General features: G+C 36.5%; 2 protein-coding genes across 2 annotated transcripts in view; both read right to left on the reverse strand.

The window, feature by feature from the left end:
* The window catches only part of LOC111514259 (glucose dehydrogenase [FAD, quinone]), a 49,466-nt gene extending 38,314 nt beyond the window's left edge, over positions 1-11,152 (reverse strand). The window contains exon 1 of the mRNA XM_074170002.1: positions 11,026-11,152. The gene's annotated coding sequence lies outside the window, so the exon portion shown is untranslated. The remainder of the gene's footprint in view (positions 1-11,025) is intronic.
* The window catches only part of LOC111515460 (glucose dehydrogenase [FAD, quinone]), a 62,649-nt gene that overhangs the window by 695 nt on the left and 34,066 nt on the right, over positions 1-27,888 (reverse strand). The window contains exons 6-10 of the mRNA XM_074170106.1: positions 26,954-27,136; positions 15,068-15,248; positions 12,883-13,310; positions 11,071-11,421; positions 18-2,659 (exon numbers count right to left, since the gene is read on the reverse strand). Of these exons, the coding sequence (XP_074026207.1) occupies positions 2,403-2,659; positions 11,071-11,421; positions 12,883-13,310; positions 15,068-15,248; positions 26,954-27,136 (1,400 nt within the window). The 3' untranslated portion in view covers positions 18-2,402. The remainder of the gene's footprint in view (positions 1-17; positions 2,660-11,070; positions 11,422-12,882; positions 13,311-15,067; positions 15,249-26,953; positions 27,137-27,888) is intronic.

Below are 27,888 nucleotides of genomic sequence, written 5' to 3' on the forward strand. Positions count from 1 at the left end.
GAAATGAATTTTCATACCTTCTTAAATGAAGGGTTCCGTTAACCAATAAAATCACGAATAACGTCTTCAAGGAAATGGCGTCGCTCGTTCTGGAAAAGTGGTTGTGACCCAGTAGAATCCTCAGGAAGTGCAACCTTTTATGGAACTCTCAAAATTTATACATGAAACTATATTCGAAACGATATCGTTCTAGTTCTTGAAAATGGACCACACGGCTCACCACTCAACAAATCCCCTCTCGAGATTCTCGTTCATCACTCCTTTCCAAAAAATAACACCACTCCTTGCCGTTCTCATAATCAAGAATCACCTACAGCGCAAGTCTATTCTGAGGAATTCACCCAAATAATTTTGGCAACATCTCATTCCTGACTTTCGGTTTAACGGAAATAGAAAATCTACCTCGAAGGGATCCGAATGAATCGGTCCTATTGGAAAAAAACTTAACAATCTGTACCAGAAACTAAATACCATATGTGTAATGAGAAGTGAAAATCCTAGCGAGGCAAAAGGTGTAAATTGGATTGCCTACTCCTCAGAAACTTTCTTTAAAATCAATTAGGATTACCTCCGGTGAAATGAAAATTAAATGAAAAGTACAGTAGGTTTTTATAAACGCTACATTCAAAGAGCAAGAATTACGATATGAAAAAAAATGATTCTGTCTGTTTTAAAATCTGTTAATCCGTTAATCAGCTGTCGCCCCCATACAAACGGATCAACAGTGATATTGAAAAAATTATATTTTTAATGACTACTGAAGCTTTTTAATTTTTGGATATTTTGCAGAACTGCAGGTTATTCAAGTCGAGCAAACAGATAACAGCTGATAACGAATGGCGAAGCTACTAGTATTTTGGGTAGCATAGAATGATACACAATGGACCGTCAATAAATTCAGAATGTAATGAAAACAGTTAACGCCAAACAAACAACGTCTCTGTGAAAACAACAGTCTATAGTCTACTTTCAAGATTATGCATGAAACACAAAAATATAGAAATACAGATGACGCCTGATGGAATAATAGAGAAGATATTAATCGCAAACGTTAATTTAAATTATTGCAACTTACAGTTATAACAGAAATAAGTATGCCAAAAAAATATCCTGAATTCAATCAAAAAAATTATCAAAAAATAGTCACATTCAGAATGTAAAATGTTCATCATCAAACATTGGTTATACCATATCATTATTTGGTCAATGTTCTTCGTAAACTATAGGTTTCATTTCCATAAAATACAGTTATAATTAACAATAATACATTGATGAATTATTGAATGACAATTATGTGAAAACGCCAAAAATCAGGCAATCAGTGTACTTGACACAAACTACATCAATCTCTCTCATTATTCTAATTATTCGAAAATCGAAAGCATTACTTCAAAAATATTGAGGTATAAATGATTGTACACCCAATACAGTTGAATGTTTCCCATGAAATTATGTGATTTACTAAGAGAAGAAATGCTTTCAAAATTCTTCGAAAGGAGTTCAAACATATATTCCTTCATATTTCACGATATATAGTAGGGAATACTTATGCTTTTAGTCAATTCACCTAAACCACTTTATTTAGTTTAGTATGTTATTTATCATTTGTGGTGTTCGCCGAAAAAAGGTACCTAGTGCACGAAAACAACTTTTCGAGAAAAATCCGTTTAAAGTTTCGCAATGTACTACTGCTGTATACACGCCTTAGATGTGGTGTAAGGTTCTGATATCATTAGTCTGGGTATCTGTGACGACATTCCTTCAATCTGCGATGTTTATTTTCGTTGTGGTGTGCCGGTAGCTTCAGTTATCGAGTCTGCGATTAGGCTACAATGCAGATGATTAAAGTAATGTTTTCGTTTCTGAATTTTCTATCTTATCACCACAAACGTAATTTCGTAATTTAGTTTTGTAATTTTCGTAAGAATTTCGTAATGAATCAATAATTTTCATAAATTTTAGTTCATTAAAATGAACCCTAGTGAAGATGAATCTTCTGCAAGTTCTGTTTTAAATATTACATCAGAAAATTGTGAAACGGTGTATGCTAAGTTTGAGAATTTGAATGATACACAACTGTAACTATGTTTTTCGGCAAACACCATGTTTGTCAAAGTTATTGTATAGTATGTTTCAATCTAAAAGGTATTGGCTTATCAACTGCAATAAACTACTTGTGTAATCCCTCTCTGAGAGACATAATTACCTGCTTTCTTATTATTGTGAAGCGAAGGGAGGGACTACATAATAGGATTGAACCAGGTAGTTTATTGTAGTTGATGAGCCAATACTATTTAGAGTGAAATATACTATACCTCAATTGTTAATTGTCAATATTTGCAAAATGATGCAAAAATTTTCCCTAAACCAGTAGAATCTGTCAGAAAATATATGTCATTACATCAAATAAAACGTAACCAATGTTCCTTAATGAAATCAACAACACGTTCACCAATCATAACAACACTGGCGTGCGTATTTCCAGACACAACTTTGGGCATAATAGAAGCATCTGCGATCCTCAATTTCTTGATTCCATAAACACGAAGTTTGTTGTCAACAACTGCGAAACGGTCTGTTGGTGGGCCCATTCTACAAGTGCTGGTTTGGTGGTTTTCTGCAACCGTAGAATGACCAATAGAACATTTCCAGAAATCATCTGAAGCAACAAATACTCATTGATTATTAGAATACAAAAATGAATTATTTCGTTTTCATTTTGTCTTTATGAGCTGACATAACTTTCAATTTAAATTTTTTTCCACGAGGGGATATTTATCTCCAAATTATACTTTTGATTCAACACTTTCATTCATTCAATTTCAATTTCGAATATTTGAAACTTGCATTCAAACATACCAGTAATCAGAAATGTTCTCACTTGCATTCGATCAATTGGGCCATATTTTCATGAGCCATTTCCATTCACCTTATTATGATTTTTTTCTTAAATATACTGTAATTCTCGAAAATTTTTATATAGTTACTAAACTAAGTATGAGTGAAAAAACTCATAATTTTTCTAAAAAAATTAACTTCAAACGTTCAAGCCAGTCTCGAATATACCTACACAGTAGGTTGAATGGACAGACGCCTAACGAAAACAACTACTTCCCTGGCTAATACCACGAAGGGCGTTGGATTATATCCGACAGGCGTCAGTGCAGAAATCTTCAGAGAAAATTTCCTGCATATGCAATTGGCAATACAACTGAAAGAGTCGACCTTCAATTTTGAAACGGGCACTCTTGCAGACCGGTTTCGGACTCATTAGCCTCTCATCAGTGTAAGATAGTGGCCATCATCGACCTAAAGTCAATGATATTTCATAATGAAAAATCGGAATTCTTTCAGAGTATTTCATTCCTTTTCCTAAGTTGAAGCGAAACAACAAAATGTCACTCCATCTAGTGGACGAGGTACTAACCAACTGCATATTCCGATTCCTCTGAATAAGAAAGAAAAACTTTCTTATTAGTCAGTGGAATATGCTTGAAGACTGGCAGTAAACAAATCTAAAGAAATGAACTTTAAACGTTCAAAGTCTGCAAGGGTGCCCGTTCCAAAATTGATGGTCGACTCTTTCAGTGGTATTGCCAATTGCATATGATGGAAATTTTCTGTGAAGATTCCTGCACTGACGCCTGTCGGATATAATCCAACGCCCTTCGTGGGGTAAAACAATCAATTTCAAAACGATAACTCTCGACAAAGATATGTAGATTACGCAAAGAAGTAACTTTCAGGCACAAACTGAAAGAAAAGGTCGTCTCAAAATATCTACCGTCATATAAATATTGAATTACACGAAAGGAAAATACTTTCGAAACATATGAACGCTGAATTATATGAAAAACACGTTTCTCTATTCGATTGGTATTCCTAATATTCGTTATGGAATTCAATCAGAAATCATTCATAGGATTGCTACACAATGTAGTGAATGAAAAAGTTAAATATCAATTACATCAATTACTCTCATTCTCAATGGTGGACATTCAATGTTTCAGAATAAGACACAAAAGCTATACTTATGTCCAAGTCGAAATGAAATCGTTAGATGATCGACCTGAGTTATGATTCAATGGTAATTCATTAACACTTAACGAAGACAAATTTAGAAATCACAGGTTGAAAGGTAAGACCTCCTTAGTTCTTAGCTCGTACAAGTTTCGACTTCTGAGGGTTGTTCTTAGGGGTGCGACATTTGGTTAACGGAAAAACATATTTTAAACATAATTAAACAAATCTAAGAGTCTAGTATTCTCAACTGATTATACAGTCACGAAAGGTGATCGTGCAAAACTTATCGGCATACTGACCTGGTCTCAGCACATTGATGATATCTACTCTAAATTTAATGTGAACTGAAATGTTATGTCGATGAAAACTATCTCCTATCTGTCTAATATTCTTTTATCCATTCGACTGTCAGCTACGGATTGACATTTTGCGGTAAATGTTCTAATATTGAGAAAGTATTCAAAATCAAGCAGTGAGGATAATTTCAGATGCTGTAAGTAGACACTCATTCGGGTATTCATTTGTACGTTCAGATAGTATGTCTTTGCTGCTACTATTCATTCATTTATGCTCAGTGGAAATCCATCCGAATGAAAATGAACTGACAGAAACTCTTCTCATCATATGTATAATAGGGTTAACCATAGTTTTTTCTAATCTCTGTCACAAATCATATACTTATGTTTCAATGATTATATTTATTTTTTATTGAACTTTAAAGAATCAAATATAATATCATGGACATAAAAGTAACAATTTCTAATGAATGGGTGAAATAGAATAGGTGGAATCGGTGAAATATCTTCTAAAATTCGAAATGGGGTGTAATCTTAATATTTACTGAACGAAGCCTTTTTTAAAGAGCTGGGTGTAAAATATTAGACATCGTGGCAGTTTTTACGGAGACGTCTGATTTTGTAGAAACAATTTCAGGGCTACAGTTTGTATCACTTCTTAGTTCATGAGAACAACCTGGTATAGTTTCTTTTTCATTGTCCATAGCAGATGTTCAGTGGGGAAGCAGTTGAAAATATGCATTTACTTCTGCTCTATTCATGGCGTTGACTCTAACCAGAGAAACTCCTTCTGACTTCCTCAGTGTAATATCAATATGTCTATGCTTCAATTCAACTGTTCGGCTGATTCGTAAACTATTTTTCTCACGTCATTCATCGTTGAAGAAAAGCCTTGTTTTAATTTGAGTAACAAATTTCTTCTGATTCTCTTCTCCAAATGAAGTAGATGGTCCCATAGATCCATTTTTGTCAATAATTTTCTTTGTCTTCCTTTCAAATGTTTTTCTAGATATTTGGTCCTGAAGACGTGTACGGATACTCCATCATTTTTTTCAGCATTAATAGCTGCTTTCAATGATTATTCCGACCAGTTTCCTCTCACAGGCACTGCCTTCCTCTTATATTCATCAGGCATCTAAAACAGATACAAAATAATGGACTTCTGGAACAGGTAAAAACTACAAAAAGTAATCTATTATTTGCATACCATTTCTGTATAGTGGCCCCATGGCCATCAGATACCGACTGCAATTGGCCATCCCCCCTTTTTTTTTCGGGAGAGATGGCCACAACATAAACATAACCAAGGAATGACACGAAACAAATAATTTTGAGGTTGAAACGTAGCATTCTTCATATACTTTGCATCAAATACAAATATCACCATTATTTTGAGAAATTGACAGCACAATTGTATAAAACAATTGACATAAAAAAATTTCACAGTAGGCGAAACAAAAAACATAGGATTTACTTACTTTTTCTTTTTTTTGCCAAATATTTTGCCGTACCGTTAGGCCTGGCGCACATTGAGACACATGCGACGCAACCCACGTAGGGCAGCGCAAACGACGCAGTGCACGAAATTCGTGGGCTGTATTGGCCTACGCATATTGTCTACACGAACTATGTTGTTTCCTGAATAGAAGGTAGTTTTAAAATGAAAAGTAATCATGGAACATTTATTACTAGATTTTAGTTCCGAGTCAGATTCGGATGCAGATTGGGAAACAGAAGTTTTGCTGTACGACCTATCGAAAAAAAGAAAAAAAAATATTGGAAAAGCAATTACATGAAAAAAAGGCAAAGTCATGGCGAATTTAATTTGTCATCTGAATTTTCGGACTCAAAGTTCACTAATTATTCCCGACGAAATAAACATTAGTTTAATGCAGTGCACAATATAATATAAGAGACAATTTATTCTGAAGGTTGTAATGTAGGAGATGTATTTAATGTAAATTTAAAATTTATTTATTTAAAAAAAACAGGAATGCATTTTTGTTAAACTGGAAAGTTATGAAAAAATGATGCGGTGTCTTCGGACCGCGCACTGATTGTCTCTGGTGCCACTGGAGACTGTAGGGGTGTGCTAGTAACAGATGAGTAGGAAGTATGAGAGTATGATGTTGAAGGGCTGTAGGCTCTCTGCGGTATTGGTTGAAGCTGGTGCAAAATTGGAGTCTGGGGACAAGTTTGTGAAACATTTTGTCTTGAAGAAGGACCCATCTGTAAATATTTAGCTTCTACTTCTAACACTGCTTGATGTACTCTATTTCTTATGACATGTTGGTATGTAGAAGGCATTTCCTTTGCTATTTCATACATGGCCAAAAAAAATTTTGAAGTTCATCAAGTTGAGGCTTTACTGCCTCTTCACCGGCTTTTTTTCTTTCAATTGCCCGTTCTTCAGCTCTTTTTTCCTGCTGAATCATCGACTCCTTTATTATGCTGGCTAAATCTTTTTTCATTCATTTATATTTTTGAACAATAGTTTCCGACATTGATATAGAAGTATCAGAATTACTTACTGTATTTTCATTTAGCAACATGTTCGGTTTCGGTATTCTCCTCTGCGGACAACTTTTCAGTGTTTCCATTTTCATTAACTGAAGTATCAATGTCTGCATTTTGAGGCAAATCCTGTGTTTGTTCTTCTTCACTTTCGAGTTCTAGGTTACCCTCGCGTGATCGATTTCCCATATAAGGGACTAGAAAATCCATTTGCTTCTGGTACCTCCAGGGTTTTATTACGGTTGCATCAGATCCACTTTTAAAAGTATTTTTCTGTCTACGTAATGCTTCACGATGACAACTTCGCAATTTTAGCCAACTTTGTTTTGCCTCGCTTCCTGCAATAAAAGATGAACATTTAGATTTAACTATTATACCATTTCTTCTTTATAAAAGAATATCAATGTTATTTTCATTACAGATATTTGGCATCGGGAGACAGCTACAAAAGTATCGCCTATAGCTACAGAATTGGAGATCGCACGGTTTCCAATGTGGTTCATGAAGTATCAAAAGCTATTTGGTAAAATATGCAACCCGTATATTTCCCACAGCCCACAACTGAAATGTGGCAAAAATAGCTTTGGAGTTTCAAGACAAATGGAACTTCCCACATTGCGTAGGTGCCGTTGACGGAAAACATATAGTTATAAAGAAACCGTCAAAAACAGGATCCTCGTACTATAACTATAAATATAATTTTTCCATTGTCTTAATGGCTAGTATTGATGCTAACTATATGGGAAGATTTAGCGATGGAAATATTTTTTCTACTAGTCCATTAGGAAAAAATAGTAAACAAAACTTTGAATCTACCAGACCCCAGTGAACTACCAACAGTTGCAGGACTTTTGCCTTACGTATTCGTAGGGGATGAGGCATTTCCTTTAACACAAAATTTTATGAGACCCTATCCAAGAAAAAATGTCTTTGGTGATTACAACACTAAAGTATTCAATTACGGATTGTCACGAGCGCGCCAGTGTGCAGAATGTGTTTTTGGAATTCTAGCTTCGCGATTTCGTATTTTCCAAAAAGCATTTGAAATAAAAGTGGACAGTGTCGTCAGTAGCTTGTATATTACATAACTATTTGACAAAAGAAGGGGCAAATACTTTGGACGAACAACCAGAAGAAATGCCTACATCTCAGTTACTTCTCTTACGACCAACAAATAGTAGTAGTCCATTGAATGCTTTTGCGGTGAGAGAAAAATTTACAACATAATTCAACACGGATGGTGCTCTAGCAAGAGCAAAGTGTTGGAAGTGGAAAATTTTAAATTCAGAACGAAAAATATTGCTTCATGCAACGAATTTTCGATAACAATGTTCTCAGCTTGTTGTTTTTCATTATAAAATAAAACATCATGCACTCGTCTGACTTGTTTTTATCAGTATATTGTACTTACCGTTTTTCAACTTAACAGTTTGGCAATCGTGTTCCAGATGTCATCTTTTAGTTTGGATTTCATATATGACGAATCATTTGTATCATACCGAACAGGAAACTCAATAAGTTCTTCCTGCATTTTTTGCAATTATTTTGCCACACACGCACACGAAATCTGTGTCTTGATCACTGGGCGACACACGTTTTGTTTGGCACGTTCGTGGCCTACACTGTGTTGCGTCCTAATATGCGGGCGTGCAATGCTCACTACATGATACAAAAACATGGCGTGTGCTGCCCTGCGTGGGTTGCGTCGCATGTGTCTCAATGTGCGCCAGGCCTTACTCTCACACACGACGCGCTGCGAATTAAACGATAAACAGTGACATCTAGTGAACGAGTCTGATATATTTTGATAGACCATTTCTCCGGACTTACCCTACTTGCACCGCCAGTAATCTATGATCTCAGAAATGCGAATATTCAAAGTCTCATAAAAATTCAATTGATGTCGCACTTAACAATGTTTCACCCACCACTTCGAAAGATGAACCTTGAAGAAGTTTCAAATATTTTTCAAAGTTTTTGCTAAAAAAAGTGTACTACACGATTGAACATCATATGGTAGATCAACCACGGATTTGATCGATCATCTATCCTATCTTTTTCATTCACCTTTCGGTATTTTCCTAATATCCATATCATCAATTTATTTCAATGTTGGCGATTCATTTATTAGTATGTGAATGATAATTTTTAATGCTTGTTGAAATGTGTGAATATTGTATAATCTTCAATCCCTTTTTAACCTAAGTGGCTCACAGGAATTGCTAAATGTAGAATAGAAATTTGTTTATACTGATCAACAAACAGAATGGTTTCCACTTACATGATGTACAGTTTTTTTCAAGAGTTTCTTACATATAGTAAGTAGTGACTACCATTGATACAGTTGAAATCGATATAAAATATAACAATATAAAACAATAAATAATAATAAAATGACCTTTAAAAGATTCAGACACATTTGAGCATTCGAAGGAGTTGTCCCTCTGTAATACAGAATATATCCAGTTCACAGTTCCTCGCCATTTTGTTAACTGTTTCGAGACATTGTTGAAGAGAAGACAAATTGTTTGAGATACGAAATAGATTATCTCTTCTTCTTACGTCAGGTACAATAAAATCAATAGTATAGAGAATTTCAGGTACTTTCAATTTTTTAAGAATGATAAAAACAAAAATCACTTCCGAGGACTGACGGCTGTCTTTCAATGGTTGCATGTTAAATTCTTGTAATTGGCTAGAATACGATATGAATAAAGGCCAAACACTGTGTTCTGAAAAAGAGTGTTCTTAATTATTGTTTCTGAACTTTTTCTATAGTTTCAGAATATAAAAATGTCTTTGGATTCCAAATGACACAACCATATTCCAGCTTAGAACAAACAAGTATTGAAGTGATTGGATTCACGGCTGGATCTTAAGACAAAGCTCATTTTTCTATAACATTCAGATACTAAATATTCAATATGCCGAGAGAAACTGAACATACCAGTAAAAATGATCCCAAGATCTTTCACCTTATTGATTCTCTGTAAATTGGTATGATTAATGAAATAGTCCTTGATAGTAGGTGACTTCTTTTGTGTGAAACTCATTATTTTGCATTTAGTTTCGTTGAGACATAGGTCAGATACTGAAAAGTAAATAGATAGATTATTGAGATCATCTTGAAGCATATCAGAATCTTTTTCGCTTTCGATTCTTCTCAACAGCTTGAGATAAAGGAGAAATTGAGAATACCCGATGTACCGAGAAACGTCATTAACAAATAACACAAAAAGGAGAGGTCCCAAAATCGAGCCCTGCGGAACTCCCGAGTTAGCGGTGAATTTGAAGGAAGATACGTTGTTGAACTGTACAAACTGTATTCTATTAGATAGATAGCAGTGAAAGAAATCAAGTGTGTTGTTTGTGAAGCCGAATGCTTTCAATTTCAGGATCAAAACCTCGTGGTTAACTCTGTCGAATGCCTTGGCCAAGTCAGTGTATGTAACCTTACATATACTCATTTACATATAGCGTGTGTCATGAATAAACATTTCGAAATGTTGTTCAGATCTACTGCAAGTGTAATTGTGCATATCTTAGTCAATAAATTTTATCTATCAATATATCTTTCTATACATGCCACTATCCTCACGTTCATCATCGCGACTGAATTACCGTTCAAGGTTCTTACTCTTATTGCTAAAAAAGTGTATGCAGATATAAAATATATGGGAAGAAAAAAACAGAGAAAAAATTAAAGTATTAACATATTGAAAATCCCAAAACTATCAGGACGGGAATATTCGTATTAGTTAGTAAAAAAAGTGAAAGAGTATCACAAAATGTTGAAATGAAACAATGATTATGCAATACAGAAATGTAAAAGAGATATTTTGTAAAGAAAATATATTATTTTAACCGGAAATGAAATGATGAATGAGTAAAACAAAATGTGAACTGTCAATAACACACAAAAATGAAGTTGAAGAATATAATGTAAATGAATGAATGAATAAATCAACTGAAAAAAAATATAATGATACGAAAAATGGAAAAATAAATAAAGTGTTTCAAACCAAGCTAATTCTTGATATTTCAATTATCATTATCCACAATCGTCTTCGAAAGATAACTGCTACAACAATATTCATGAAAAACCATTCAGTGGATTCATGAAAGTTCAGAAATAACTAGAAATATCTTCAATGAAAAATTAAATATGGTGAAGAAGTTGGTCAATACTCACTCAAAGTTTTGTGAACAGTTTCCATAACTTTGATTCTTCAGTTCGAATCCATATTTATTCTCTGGAGGGAACTATTTGTAAACCTGAGTGTGATTCGCACAGCTTCCAAAAGAGTATCCATATCTTCCTCCACTGCAAAATAGTTACCCACCATAATGAGAGCTTCCAGTGGATTTTTGGATCTTAAGGAAATATATCCCCTACTCAAAGGTTGCAAGTTGAGAGGAGTGATATAAATAGTCCTTGGAGCATCAGGATTTTCCGGATCTAATGGAGAACCTACTCCACCAGTCGTTGAACATTTAGCTGTTAATCCGTTAACAGTAAAGAACAAATTTGGGTGGCTACCATCTGGATTGGAGTACTTCGAATTCAATCTTCCTCTAATTTGCAATCCTGCAATAGAATGTTAGATTCGCGTTCCATACAATTAGTCAAGAGTACATGTCGAAATGACTTAGTAATTTTCTCATGGTACCACCTATCAACTTATAGTATACGTGACTTTTTCACATCTCTAATCTCTGATATATGAATGGAAACTTTTTACTGAAAAATTTACTTAGATGTAAATTGAATATTACTGGAGTTTTTTCCCAACACCAAACCGTTATTTTAATACCTCTACACGTGTCGAGGTGTTAATATTCATTACTACATCAAATGTGCATCACAAGTAGATATAAATTAGTTATCTATATATACAAATCATACAATTCCAATAACAAATATTCCAAGAGGAATGCACTCTGCGTTGCCAAACGTTTAGACACCGCTCGCTAAAAATATTTTCTCCCGAAATATTGATAATATTCTGAACTTAATAACTGTAATATCTTAATAAGTTTTCCATGAAAGTGCACTATAACTTCATTAAAGTCGTGCCTGTGCGAAAGTAGCGATTTACATTGAATTTGAATCGCTATAAATTATGTTCATTTAATAAAACGAAAATGCGTTCGACAAAAACGCCCTTCTCCAGATGGAATAGCTCTGAAAAAGTGAGGTTGTAGGTGTTTCAAGTTTAAAGACTGCTGCTACATTTTGTTATTACCTCTAAAATACATTCAACTATTTGCTTGTGGTACTTACGACATGTGAGGCACGAAATTTATATTTTTCTTGAAACTTAACCCAATATAATATGTGAAGAATTAAACGGTAACCAAATGTTAATGGATGAGAGAAGTTCACAATGCTAAGAATACTTGATGAATTATGTGAGCTGTTTCAAAAATATGCTATCAATACATGAGGTTCCCCTCAGAATATGACAAGTGTGGACATAACTACTACAATTGTGGACGTGACAATGTCAAACGTACACATAGTAACCACTATAATGATTTTAAGTGGGGAGAAATATTTGACATTGTGCAGTTATCAAATATGAACAACTATATGTACTACGTTCTACTTCAATAGATGTTGTCTTCTTAGAAGTACCATGACTGACACACAGATTACGATTCATTCATACATATGACTTTATTGAAATATTCAATATATATCTGAGCTTGAAAAGATTGAACTGCGAGAATTATCAAAATATATCTCAATGTATACGGTAGTTATTACGGGTTCATTTCAAGAACTTGAACAATGTGTCAAATATTCAATGAGCTTGCTACCAACGAAATGTGAAGGACATTTGATGAAAAATAGATCACTTGTAGTCACTCAAGGAGTTTGTGAAACAATAGTCTTTTTAACTTCAACACAACAATTGAGGAGTTTAAATATTAATAACGTCTGGAGAGTACTTCATCTCCAAATAAGATAATTCTTAAGAAGATCCAACAGAGTTTCATCTTCCACTTAAAATCTAAAATAGTAAAAATGTTGGTAAAATATCACCTGCTGATGCTAAAGGTCCACTCCTGTCGAGAAGATATTGCGTGATCGATTGCCAGTTCATCAAATTTGTGTTCTTTTCTTTTTTCAATTCTAAAGACATAGTAAATGCAACATGGTTTGATAAATTTTTCCCGACTCCTGGTAATTCGTGCAGCTGTGGAATCCCAACTCGGTCTAACACATCCTTAGGCCCAACTCCAGACAGCAACAACAATTGCGGGGTGTTCATTGTACCAGCAGATAAAATAATTTCTTTTGTTGCTCGTACACTGTACGTTCGGTTTCTATATACGAACTCTACACCTACGGCAGTTTTTTCTTTGTTTATGAGTATCTTTGTGACTGTGGAGTTCAACATGACATGCAGTTTTGGGTTGTTTCTTTGTGGCCTCAAGAACGCTTTCGCAGCACTTAGTCTTACACTTCCCCTGGAAAAACAATCACCGGTAGAATTCGAACAATGTGAGAAATTTCAATATTGAAAAAATGATGTCGCTAAGTACTATATTCAAGCGGAAATTTACGTTATTGAATTGTGTGTATTGAAAGAATCCAACCTCATACACAAGTCAATAAAAATATCCTCGAACACTCAAGCGGTAAATCTATAATAAAACCTCTGAAAACCTTACAAAACAAAATAATAAGAAGCATTTATAAGTTACCATATTTGGAACCAACAGTGAACTTAATAAGCCAAACCTTTTATTGGACTTGAATTCACTCTATAAACTCAAAATTAGCTGCTTCATTCATTCTGTAAAAAATAATACAAAGAAATCGAACTTAAATTTCATTCCAATTGGACATATTCACAATCATGCCACAAGGCAAGGCAAATTTTTGTCACTAATTAAGATACAAACAAAATTTGGAAAAAAGTCGATATATCATGATGGGATCATTATATATAATTCAATTCCAAAAAAAATAAAGAAGTATCATTCCATTACAAAATTCAAATATCAATTGAAAAAAAATCTAACTAGTGGAATTTCATAGTTTGCATTTTATTTCTATAACACGTTTTCAACATATACTTTCTGTAACCAATTTCATTATTTGACTGCATTTCATTGGTATTTTTTTTCTAGATATAATATGTGTTCATTGTAAAGTATGTTATTTCTGTTATTTTATTATACTGTGTAGTTAGTTATACATTGTTTCTTGGGACAATGAACCGAATTGAATTAAATTTACCAGACACAATGAGGAAGAATTAGGAAAATGAATGATTAACTCTTGCAGATCGATTCAAATAAGCGTTTGAAATGTTTCTAGGATGAATAGAAAAATGAAATTTTTGTCAGTTTTTGACAAACGCATGCATCCATTAATTCAAATCAAAATATATCGTAAACGGCTGCTTGTAGCAACTTCAGCAAAAAATGATATTTTTACGTAAAATTGATAGAGGAATTGATTTTTCTTCTAGAAAATGTGATACATACATGTACGACAAAGTTGTGACTCCCCAAAAAAGACCAAGATATTTAGGTGGCGCCCCCTACAATTAAGTGCCAAACTAAAACCAAATTTGAATTTCTTGCATTGGAGAATCCCCAAATACCAATTTTTGTCAAAATATCAACATTATTTTGGAACTTATTTACGAAAAAAAAATAAAAATAAATTTTCAACACCATGTATCTCAAAAAAAAGCATTGAAGACCCACGCTTAAATCAACCTTTTACCTTATAAGTAACTAAGGATTTGTCGTGTCAAATATCGGAGAATCATTACATAACACTCTGTATTTCAAAATATGGAAATCAGAAGTATCAATGAAAAGTAGATTTCGAATACTATCCGCTAACTAGATATAGTGACGGCTGAAATCGAATTTCCAATATACAATATATATAAATTATGCTTTCAAAATTATTTTTTCACTTCAATAGTGGAATGTAGAGAGTACCTTTTTTATGATTTCTACTAATTTTTTCATTTTTCACGATCACTTTTGGTTTGTTGAACCATTTTCAAAAAGACTTCAATGATTACAAGATTGAAGTGAAAAATCTAAGAATCAAAACACTGTGTGAAAACATATCTTGGTGAGGCTAACAACGCTATTCGCACTCGTTCTAAAAAACACCATCCTATTAAATGCTTCCACAAATATGAAAACATAACTATCAGAAATTATAAGTACAATTATTCCTATTCGATGTTACTTACCTAACACTAACTTGTGCTATCTCGAATCCTTCGATATTCCGCCCATTCAGATCATCGCTCAATGGTAGACCAATCTCTTCAGCAGCTTTTAGTATGTCTTCGTCCAAAGCAGGATTGAATGAAAATTTTCCCACGGTCATAGGTCCAGTGGTACCATGGTATTTGAGATCGACATCGTTTTCTACAAACAAAACCAATTATAGGTCCCTCCATAAAAACACTTTTCAATTTGAAAAACAGTTCAGTGTCCATATATACAATCAATACACTGATTCAAAAATAAAGAGTTAATCTAGAATACTCAAAGTAACAAAGACATAACAATAATGATACTAACGCCTAATTTATCTTCACGGTTAGAATTCTTTCTTTAAACACACGATTCTCTTTCTAGATACAGACTCCCTCTCTGAGTGAGGACCCCACTTTTTATATTGGTAACGAACGTTCTAGATACCTCTAGCGGTTTCGATACTCATCTATTCTTTTCGTGACGATTTGTCGATCGCATTTCTTTCGCGGTGAGTCAAATGGTGTCTGAGATAACGGTCAGGTCCGGCTTCAGATTCATTACATTGCCCCCTTCTTGAAGACGTTTCGTCGCGAAATGTCATCTTTGGCATATGTCGATACCTGCAGGACTCCCCATATCTGCATTGCGAAGTTCGATGGAAGTAACACTCCACAGTCTTCATGCTCGGTGGTGGAAAATGGTTACCGCACACCAAAATCTGGATGCCGCTGGATCTGAAGATCGTTTCCAACATGCTTACCACAATTCTCCAGTCCAGCCTGTCAAGCCCAGAGGCTAGTTTCGGGATTGCCAATCCACGAGATTCTGGTCGAGCATCGTCTCCTTCATAGGACGGTTTGTCTCGACAATGCTTTTTGGTCACCAAGTAGAATATGTTTCTCTGACCCTTCTTCAACTGTTGCACTACTCCGTCTTCTGGATTCTGTTCTCGTTATGTTTGGAGCTGACCGAATTTCTTGTTGAATACCACAGAGATACCTTTGGACATTTGGAGATCCTCTGCCACATAGTGATCTAGTGCGTAATCAACTGGAACCTTGAAAAGGTCTCGTGGCTCTTCTCGAGTTACCCCATGTATGACCTTCTGTCCGTTCGAGTATAACGACATGAATTGCTGGAACGCCATTCCATCCTCTGATGGTCTGAGGGCGCGAACTTGATCGTGATTTCTAGCATAAGGAGTCAATCTATTAAACTGGACGACCCTAGGCTTTCCTCGAAGTGGCTTATGGATTCGGTAGACGAGGTCATTAATCTTTTTCATGATTTTGTACGGACCTTCCCACGAGTTCTGCAACTTCAGTGATAAACCATGGCGTCGCTTAGGGTTGTACAGCCAAACTAGGTCACCGGTTTCGAATTCTCCAGCATTTGCCTTGATGTCATAGGCCTTCTTCATTCTATCGCTGGCACTCCGGATGTTCAGACGAACTCGTTCATGGATGTCCTTCATTCTCTGCCGAAGCTTGCTGACATAGTCTTCCCCTGCAGTATATTATTCTGGCGGCGTCCCAAACTTCAGGTCGCAAGGAAGCCGCAGCTCTCGGCCCATTATAATACTGGCAGGGGTTTAGCCGGTTGACTCGTGCTCTGCTGAACGATAAACCAGCAGGAACAGGTGGAGGTATTGGTCCCAGTCTCTTTGATGGTCAGTGACTACCTTGGACAAGTGGCGGTTTATGGTCTTATTCATTCGTTCCACCATTCCATCGGACTGTGGATGTGAGGCTGTGGTTCTGGTCATTCGAATGTCTAACAGTTTACATATTTCTTGAAAGAGGTTGGACTCAAAATTTCTGCCCCGGTCCGACTGCAGCTCCAATGGGACACCGAATCGACATATCCATTCCTTCACCAGGACGTCAGCGACGGTAGAGACTTCCTGGTTGGGCAGGGCATAGGCTTCTGCCCTCTTGCTGAAGTAGTCCATGGCTACAAGGATGCATTTGTTCCTATGGTCGGACTCTGGGAACGGGCCGGCGATGTCGATGGCGATTCTCTCAAATGGACTACCCACGTTATACTGGCGCATTGGAGCTCTCGGTCGTATCCGAAGTCCGTCACTGGCAGCACATACAGCACACTTTTTGCACCAGTCCTTGACGACGACTTGACAATTAACCCAGTAAAACCGTTGTCTTACTTTCTGGAGGGTTTTTGTTACTCCCAGATGTCCTCCAGTGACACCATCATGCATTTCTTCCAGCACCTCCCGTCATCTGCTCCTGGGTACCACTGTCTGGCGCTTTTCTTCTCCACCGTCTTCAGACTCCAACACCCGCTTCAGAACCCCGTTTTCCATGGTGAGAGAGTTCCATTGGGCCCAGTACGACTTAATAGCTGGCGAATAACCTGCTACCTCTCACCACGATGGTCTTTGATTATTTTTCTTCCATCCGATGACTAAACCAAGATCTGGGTCTTTCTCTTGGTCTTCCTTGATCTTATTATCCTCCAAGTTGTCGTCTGCAGCTGTAGTTCTACTAAAAGCTGCTTCCTTCTCTTCCGCTCGTCGACAATGTGAACAGTCATCGGGCCATGGTCTCCGTGATAGGGCATCTTCATTTTTATGTCTAGTGCCAGCTCGATGTTCTATTTCGAAGTCAAACTCTTGAAGTCTCCCAATCCAGCGTGCCACTTGGCCTTCGGGATTTTTGAACTGCAGCAGCCATTTGAAAGCTGCATGGTCCGTTCTCAACAGAAATCTTCTTCCATACACGTATTTGTAGAAATGCTCTACACCTTTGACAACGGCCAACGCCTTTCGCCTGGTGACACAATGATTGCGCTCTGATTTACTGAACGTTTTGCTGAAGTACCCAATAACTTTCTCCTGTCCGTTCTGGATCTGCAAAAGGACTGCTCCAAGTCCCACGTTGCTGGCGTCCGTATCTAAAATGAACTTTCCGTCAGGTAGGGGATAGCTCAAAACAGGAAGTTGATCAAAGCTCTTTTCAACATCTTGAATGAGTCTTGGCATTCCTCAGACCACTGGAACTGGATCTGCCTTTCTGTGAGTCGGGTCGAAGGTTTGGCGATGTTGGCAAACCCTAGCACCTATCTGCGGTAGTAGTTGCATAAACCAAGGAAGCTGATGTATGTCTTTTGGAATGGGCCAATCCTTAACTGCTTTGATTTTTTGTTCGTCTACCGCCACTCTTTCCCCAGAGACAACGTGGCCAAGGTAACGGACTTCTTTCTGGAACAGATGGTATTTCTTGGGACTAAGTTCCAATCCAGAACTCCTCAGACGCATGAACATCTCCTCCGTCTCCATCAATCTTTCGGAGGTCACTGGAGCATTACAAAGCCCAAATGGCATAACCGTGAACTGCCACAATCCTGAGCCGATGATGAAAGCTCTCTTTTCTCAATTTTCTGGGGCCAATTCAACTTGCCAATATCCACTCTTCAAATCCAAAATCGAGAAAATTGTGGAAGCGGCTATCGTGTCTAGGGTGTCGTCGATTCTTGGAAGAGGGTAGCTGTCTTTCTTCGTCATGTGATTTAGTTGGCAATAATCCACGGCTCTTGTCGAGCCGTCCTTCTTCTTCACTAACACGACTGGGGAAGACCAGGGGCTGTCAGAAGATTCGCTGACTCCTTCTTTCCCTATATCGCTGACTATCTTGTCTGCCTCTTCTCTCTTGGCAAGAGGGAGTCTTCTAGCTGATTGCTGGATTGGTCGGACATTCCCAGTGTCGATTCTATGCTGAACCACATTCGTTCTGCCGCCTTTTTCTTCTCCAGTATCGAAGATCTCTTGGTACTTCTTGACTAACTCCCTCAGTTGTGATCGGTGAGTTGGTGGTATGTCCTTGAAGGAAATGTCAATAAACTTTTCCAACTCTTCAGGCAAGTTGTTGGCTTGGCTAACAGAACTGCGTACACTCCGTGTCACAGAGGAAATGGGCGAACAGTGCCCCAGCATAGTTCCTTTCTTCAAGGTCACGGGAAAGTAGTTGACATTCATTCCCTGACTGGCAGAACTTTATCAACACGCAACAGGGTCTTTCCCAGTGCGATTCCTCGTACAATTTCCTCATCGCGTATCTTGGGCTCGAACATTACCACCTTGACGCTGCTCGCACTTCCGTCCGCCACTTGTCCAAGGTAGTCACTGAGCCTCAAGGATGGTTTCAGCCCTTTCAGGTACGCACACGTCTTCAGCCAACAGGGCCCTGATCGTCTCTTCGCTTCTTCCATGAAGCACCAGCTCTTCTCCGCCGACACGTAGGACGCCGTCTTGGAAAATCAGCTCGAACCCTCTGGAATTCATTATATCCATTCCAATAACAATGCACGATGTTTCAATTTTGTGCTGCTCAACATCAATTCAATTGGTAGTTCTCCAAATACAGTGGCCGGCTCCCCTGTTGCGGTGCATAGCTTCCAGCTTGACGTTTCAATTCTTGCTGGTGTTTTGGCAAAGGTTGGCCCAAGAATGGTTCTCGTCGCACCTTTATCTAGCAGCATGGTGCAAGGCTCGTTGTTGATGAGGCCGTCTACGAAAACACCTTTGTCTTGTCGTTGAAGAATGGCAACATTTGCGTTTTTTACGGGGGCTTGCTGGGTACAGACCGACGATTGCCCCTTCTCATCGACCCCCTCCAGTTTTCCTGATTTGGTATCGATTCTTTGAACGCTGGACATTTGCTACGCACATGTTCAATTTTCCCACAGTTCCAGCATTTTATTTGTTTCCTCTCAGGCAAAACTTTTTTCATTACTTTCCTGATGGTGGCCTCAATATCAGCAGACACTTGTCCATCTTCCTCGATAGCTCGAACTTTGCTCTGGCTTTGCTCTAGCCAGTGCATCCACGAGATGTTTGGGATGAGCTAGCGTTAAGGCCTGCCTCGTTTCTTGGTCGCGAAGTCCATCCAAGAATGCCTGAACTGCTAACCGCTCCATTACATTTTCGGGTGTAGCAGGATATGCCAGACGGACCAATCGAGCTATGTCGGCTTCAAACTCTTGTAGGGATTCTCCTGATTTCTGGCAGTGATTCTTCAGCTGTGAATGGTAAACGTGCTCTAGGTGGGCCTGTCCATACCGCAGCTCAAGATGCTTTACAAGTTGGTCATAGTCTTCCTGTTCCTGGGCCGTGAGGGTTTGCAGAATATTCGTTGCTTCTCCACGCAACGCCAATGTTAATGCTACCGCCTTTTCTCCTGCATTCCATCCATTCGCTCTGGCCTCAGCTCCAAATTGTCGGCGGTAATTTGCCCAAGGAGTTATTCCGTCGGACTCCATTCCGGAACTGAAAGTTCCGGAATGGAGTTTTCGGAAACCGTTTCCGTGGGGTGGGCAAAATTAACGATTTGGTTTTGCAACTTGCTAATTGTTTCCTTCATCTCGCTGATTTTTGCCTGAACTCCGCCTTTGATTTCCTCTACTTCTGTGTTCAGTTCCTTCCTGATTTTATCTATCTCTGTCTCGATGGTTCCTATCCTCTCTTCGAGAAGACTCGCCACACCACAAAGTTCTTTCTTTAAGCTTTCTGCATTTTCTAAAAGTTCTTCCTTCAAACTATTCGAATTCTCTAGAAATTTATCTTCAAAGCTTGTCTTCCAAACACTTCGAGTTTTCCAGAAGCTTCTCCTCCAGGCACTTTGAATTTTGTTGAAGTTCATCTTTCAAACTCTTCGAATTTTGTTGAAGTTCATCTTTTAAACTCTTCGAATTTTGTTGAAGTTCATCTTTTGAACTCTTCGAATTTGGTTGAAGTTCATCTTTTGAACTCTTCGAATTTTGTTGAAGTTCATCTTTCAGCGATTTGGTGTTCTCCTCGAGATTGCTCATTATTGAACTCAAATCACCCCCAAAAACTTCGAATAAATATGTTTCAGGATCTTCACCTGATTCAATCAAGTTATCCCATAGTCTCTTCTGGAGAACTGATTTCTTGCCGGAAGAATCTACCTCTCTTTCCTCCAATTCTTGCTTCAATTCGGCGACTTTCAAGTCCGCTAGGCGCACTTTCCTTGAACACATTTTGTCTCTTATTGTCTATTTTCCACAAAACGGAATACGTCCACTTATTTTAATCGAGTCCGAAACACTTATTTATTTTCACAAGTGTATTTTTCGCGAGAAAGGTCTATCAGTTTATGTTTCCGTAGTCCGGTACTGTCCACTTCGCGAAACACAATGAATCACCAGTCTCTACGCGAAAGTTTTATAGTCAATTTCACCGTAATCCAAAGATTGTCCACCAAACGCTCACTAATTTAATTTAAAAATCCACTTCTGATCACCAACTGTAAAGAATTAAAGAATTAACTGTCTCTTAAACAAATTTATTTTTAACAATATTTCACTATCACAACTAATTTATATACAACAATAACGCTTAATTTATCTTCACGGTTAGAATACTTTCTTTAAACGCACGATTCACTTTCGAGGTACAGACTCCCTGTCTGAGCGAGGACCCGACCTTTTATATTGGTAACGAACGTTCTAGATACCTCTAGCGGTTTCGATACTCATCTATTCTTTTCGTGACGATTCGTCGATCGCATTCCTTTCGCGGTGAGTCATATGTTTGGTGTCTGAGATAACGGTCAGGGCCGGCTTCCGATTCATTACAATACCTATATCAAATGTTTTACAATGTTCATCTGAATTATAATAACATGACTAAATCCAGGAACACGTTACGAAGTGTAATACTTGTACTAGAGTGAGGCACTTAAATAATATGTATTTAAAATGTTATTAACTATGTTTTTCTTCAATATCATTTATGAGTACCCATTTTCAGTAGTATTGAAATCATTGAGAAACTAAAATAAATTGTATTATTGTATGAAAAACTTAATAAATTCAATGAATCAAGAATAAGAGGTAGATCATAAGTAACTAGTTGATAAGGTACCAATTTTATTAAATATAATATGATATTTAAATTTCACTAGTTCGGACTTCCATTGTCTACTATATAAAATGATTTGAAATCCCTGAAACAAGTCAAAAGGAATAATTAAAAAAGAATAGTTGAAAATAACAATTATATTAAGCAACAATAAACCTGAAATGAAATGATAGTGAAACAACCTACAAGTAAAAATATAATAATTGAATAAATAAAAATTAAAGGAATGCAAAAAAGAAAATAATAAAAATAAAGTGTAGAGATTCCAAGTCACGTTAGTTCACGACGTTTCGATTGTTGGTATCTACAATCGTCTTCGGGTGATGACTGGACTGATTCCTCCGAGATATGACTATTTTATAGGTCGTTGAAATACTTTCACTTTCTCTACTTTCCATTTTCCGCTTCACTGATTCCGTGAGGGATGACCGTTTTGGCGGAAGTTGGTCATTTTTTGTTTGATGATGGGTTTCCATATGTTTCGTATATCTACGCTGGCCTGGCTGAATACATTGTTGGACAACATATATGCGGCTTCCTTAAATTTTCTCCTGAACCAATGTTCCTCTCTGTGCAAGATCTCAGCTTGGGACCACTCGATGTTGTGTTGATGGGTCCAAACATGGTCTGCTATTCCTGATTTGCTGGTTTCTCCTCGCTGTGTGTGCTTCTTGTGCTCGGCAATCCGAACATTCAATGGCCTCTTAGTTTCACCAATATAGGGTTTTCCGCACTCACAGGGTATCCGGTAAATGCAATTCTTGGAATCGCAGTCCGCGTTTGGGGGCCTGGTTTTCGTGAGGCTGCTACGGATAGTGTTACCGGATCTGAAACAGGTTCTAATGTTGTACTTGGAACCAATTCTTCTTATCCTCTCCGATAATCCTCTGATGTAGGGAAGTGCAAGCACTAGTTGTGACGGTTTCTCTTCCTTGCGAGGCTCCTGCTGTCTTTTAGCCAAAGTCTTTTCTACCATCGCTTTGGAGTATCCATTCCGCTGAAGATCATTTTTGATGATGTCTAGTTCCTTCTCGAGACCTTCCTTTGTATTACAGAGCCCAAAAGCACGGTCTAATAGAGTCTTGATGATTCCTCCTTTTGTCGATTGATGGTGGTTGGATTCGTGGTTCAGATACTGTCCCGTATGAGTGGGTTTTCGGTATACAGATGTTTCCCACTTAGTGTCGGTCCTCTTCACCAAAACGTCTAAGAATGGCAATTCATTGTGGATTTCTTTCTCCATTGTGAAAGTGATGGAAGGTCTCACGCTGTTGATGTGTTTTAGAAAGGCGTCTAGTTCAGTATTCCCATGGTTCCATATTATGAAGGTGTCGTCAACATATCTCAACCAGACTCGAGGTTTCTTGTGGGCTTCTTCGATGGCCAGAGTTTCAAACCACTCCATATATATGTTGGCTATGACTGGTGAAAGTGGCGATCCCATAGGCAGTCCCTCATCTTGTGTAAAGAATTCGTCCTTCAGTTGGAAATAACAGTTTCGTACACAGCATCCTAGTAATTCCATAATTACTTCTATAGGTAGATTCGTTCTCTCTTTCAGGTTCCCGTCTTCGGATAGCTTTCTCTGTATGATTTGGAGTGCTTCTTCGACCGGAAAGTTGGTGTAAAGGCTTTCCACGTCGAAACTAATCAGTAGATCTTCCTGTGTCACCTCAATTGACCCAAGTAGTTCGACAAAATGCCTTGAATTCTTCACAAAAGACGATGTTTTTCCTTGTAATGGTTGTATTAAGGGAAGTAAAAATCTAGACAAGTTTTGAGTAGCCGAATCTCTGGAGCTGATGATCGGTCTAAGCGGAACGTCCTTCTTGTGGATTTTGGGTAGACCATACAAGTGAGGGGGCTTACTGTGGTGTGGTATTAGCCATGATCTTTCCTTGTCCGAAAAATAGACTTGGTGTTTTTTCAAAATCTGGTACAACTTCCTTTCGATTGATGCCGTAGGGTCCCGTACGATCTTTGTGTATCGTCCCTTCTGCAGAACCTCTTCGATCTTCTGTTCGTAGAGAACGGTATCCATTACCACAGTAGCGTTTCCTTTATCTGCAGGTAGGATCTTAATGGTGTTATCTCTACGTAGGCCGTTCAGAGCTCTACGTTCTTCCTTGCTGATGTTAGATGTTGGAACTGGTTCTCGATCCAACTGTTCTCTAATTTTCCATCTGAACTCTTCTGCCTCGGTCTGGTCAATGAGACAAGTAGACAATGGAAGTCCGAACTAGTGAAATTCATCACGAAATATTGTCAATCACCTTCAAACAAACGATGATATTTAAAATCAATTTATTTTCATAAATATATAGTATAATGAATATTATTGTTCAAAAGGTGAAATAATCTATTAACAAATAATTATACATCTGAAGTACACATAATTTTCATTGTTTATAGTTTTAAAAAAACATTTCTCAGCAATTTATATTTTTAGGAGAGATTAATTTTTAGGAAAGAAACGTTTTGACTTTCTACTTCTCCATCTTGAAATGTGGAAATCTTACAAAGGAAGGAAAGTATCAATTTTAAAAGTTATCTCAATATAAAGATATGTATATCGTGTTCTCCGTATTTGGTACTGAAGAACCAACAAAGCGAAACAGTGACAGTGTTCCTTGTAAACAGTTCCTGAAGAACCAACAAGGCAAGTGTCTTACAGCGAAACAGTGACAGTGTTCCTTGTAAGTGAAATTTCACTTCTTCCATTAATTATATTGTGTAGGAATCCTGTGAATGATATCTGATTCAATTATATTACAAATGTTTGGAATACAAACGGAATAGAAAGAATGTTTTTCATATAATTCGACGTTAAAAATATTTCTCTTTTAATGTTAATATGAAAATAGCTCTTTCGTGAGGGTTTTTTCCAGTTTATGCCTGAAAGTTACTTCTCTGCATGATCCACACATCTTTATGTGGAGTGAATTTTTGAAATTGATTTATTCCTTCCTTTTATTGAAAGATTCCCATGTTTTTGTATCAACATGGAGAAGTAGAAAGCCAAAACCTTTCTTTTTCAAAAATTTCCTAACAGTTTCTAAATTGTACAAACAATTCTGTTGAACACAATGAACGCAAAATAAACACAGGTACATAGTACATAGTACAACAAACGTGATTTTAAATTGATTTTAACGAAGCAGGAAAGTGATTTTCTAGTTTATACATAGGAAATTGTGAAATTTTCAAAATAATATTTTTCAAAATAATAAAAAAAAATCGACTTCATGAGGAAAAAATAAATTTGAAAACTGTCTATATGGAGAAGGGAAGTTCAATTTTCAGTTATTGTAAAAACATGCTACACCAGCAATAGTGACATAAATTTGAAATTTTTACAGCAACCATTATTTTGTTAAGGTAAATATCTATATAAAGTGTTTCATATATTTCATATATTTCTCATAATGTCTCATTAATACTTACGTATGAATCTAAAAGTATTGAATGAAGATGCTTTGCATCTCCAACTGTATGATTACTAAAACCTTCAAGTATGATTCGAAACAAATGGTTATTAAAAATATTTTAAATGAGTGGAATTTTTTCAGTAACTTGTTTTTTCAATTCTTAAAATTTCGTTCTCGTATTTTTTTCAATTTGTCGAAAATCGCCATATTCACTACTATATCATATCCATCTTCATAGCATACACAACTGAAAATACTAAGTGAATATATGGCAATTAATGAAAGTATCATGAAAGAAAGTTATCGATGATTTTTATTGAATAACTTGATGAGAGAAACTTCAAAGATAATCAGGAGTAGAGAAAACAACTAAAAAAACGACAACAAATAACTTCACATGTAGAAAGACAAAAAATTAAATCAGAAAATCCATTATGAAGTAGAGCGAGATATAGAAAATAAACATCAAAAACAAAGGAAGAAAATATATAGGTCAGAGATACTGTACTTCAAAAACAAGTAGTTTTTGAAAGAAAATACGACAATAAATAAACACTTCCTCAATTTTGGAACGAGTAACTCAGGAACGTGTCCGAACCAAGAAAAAGAAGATAACCAGTGAAAAAATAGACAAATTAATATGACATGTGAGATGAAGAAAGGTTGCAATTACGATATTTTTGCTTTACTTAGTGAATCATATTGGAGGTTGAGGTAGCATTTTTGTTTTGTTTTTTAAGGTAAGTAAAACTAAGAGACTTGATATGAGAATGTGTATTAGTTGAAATAAAAATATTAATTTCATATTATCAAATATTGCTTTATACATTCATGAGTAACCCCACCCGTACAAAAAAGCCTTCAGATAGTTCATAATATTTCAGAAAAACCCATCGTATTCGAGACTGTTTCGGAATGTTCTCGAACGTTGCAGACTGTTTCCGAACATTCCAGAATGTTTTGGTATGCTCTAGAATGGTCTGTTATTCGTACGAAGCCGAGCTGGGTCGTTAGTAATAAATGAGAAACTTGAGGAAAAATAATCACTACATGGAAAAATTAATAGAAAGATCCAAATCATTATTGCAACTGAGACTATCAAATGTTTGGAAACCACAGAGCAACTTTTATGCCAGAGACCACTTGAATCTGTATCTGATAATTTCGAAAAGAAAATAAACGGTACAATAGTAGTATGAAAGCAAATCAAAATGAAGGTACAAAATATGAAATATGTAGTTTGAGGAAGTATGTAGTACAAAAATTTAAAAAAGATGAGAAATAGTTTGCATTGAAGCCTATAAAAAGAAGGAAATACAGTAGTGAAATGTTTCATATGGCCCATGTATTAAATTCACTCGAATATCCTGTTGAAATCTGTTTTTCAATATTCACTAATATTCTAGGAATAGTGAAGTCTGCAATATTATATATGAAATATCCATATTTCACAATGGTACTCCTATCAGTTATGAGGTAAATCATTTTCAAGATCAAGTCATAAAATCATACTGAAAAGAATAATTCATGCATTTTTTGTGGACCTGTGTATCCTTCAGATCTCTTGAAGACTGGTAGAACGTCTTCGTAACTCCATCCTTCATTTCCTTCATCAGCCCAATCATTGTAATTTTTTGGTATTCCACGTAAATACTTCATGGCATTATGGACTCCACATCCTCCGAGTATTTTTGCTCTAGGCCAGTCACATCGTTTCTCAGGATTGCCTGTAAATGTGAATTACATGTTTGATGTTGGGAATTCTGTTTCAAAATTGTTGTTGAAAAGAAGTATCAAGTAATACGCGGCTGAAATATTACTTTATTTGTCTGTTGATACTGAAGAAATTCACAAAAACATAATTAATGACAATACATTGCTAATTAAATCATATCGCTCACAATTCGGTAAGAAATCAATATTTCACTTAAGCGTTAAGCTATTATGATCTTTCAGATGAATTGAAAATTAATAAATAAAACAATAAAATTCAAATCGGAATATATAAACATCGGCTTTCTGCCTCTTTAAAGTTCTGAACCTCTTAATATTTTTTTTCTACCTGGCGTTCCAAATTCGATCCTCATACCATTGGGATCTCGGAAACTATGAGAGATACGAAGATGGTTGAATTGAGGTAAAGTTGCACATTCACGTGACTGACAATATGCCGTTGAGAAAGTTCTAAAATTCCGAGTATATCCGGAGATATCCGGAAAAAACCGAAATTTCGAAAAATGGATTTAATTTTTTCTGGCTTTATTTTTCAAAAGATTCGAAAATGAATTGAACTTTCATATTGCCAGTTTTCCCTGATACATAATGGTGTTTTCAGATTTGCTATCCGACGTTTCGTCTTCCGGCCAGTATCATCAACTTCATTTTTCCAATGGGCGCTACATTTGGTTCTTTCTGTTTTGAATAGTAACAGATTTTACATTTTTAATGATGCATAATAAGTAATTATTCTTTTTCAAAA

Source organism: Leptinotarsa decemlineata, unplaced genomic scaffold, assembly GCF_025532065.1.
Source record: "Leptinotarsa decemlineata unplaced genomic scaffold, Ldec_3_MD MMD2_P_RNA_scaffold_6, whole genome shotgun sequence".
Taxonomy (NCBI): domain Eukaryota; kingdom Metazoa; phylum Arthropoda; class Insecta; order Coleoptera; family Chrysomelidae; genus Leptinotarsa; species Leptinotarsa decemlineata.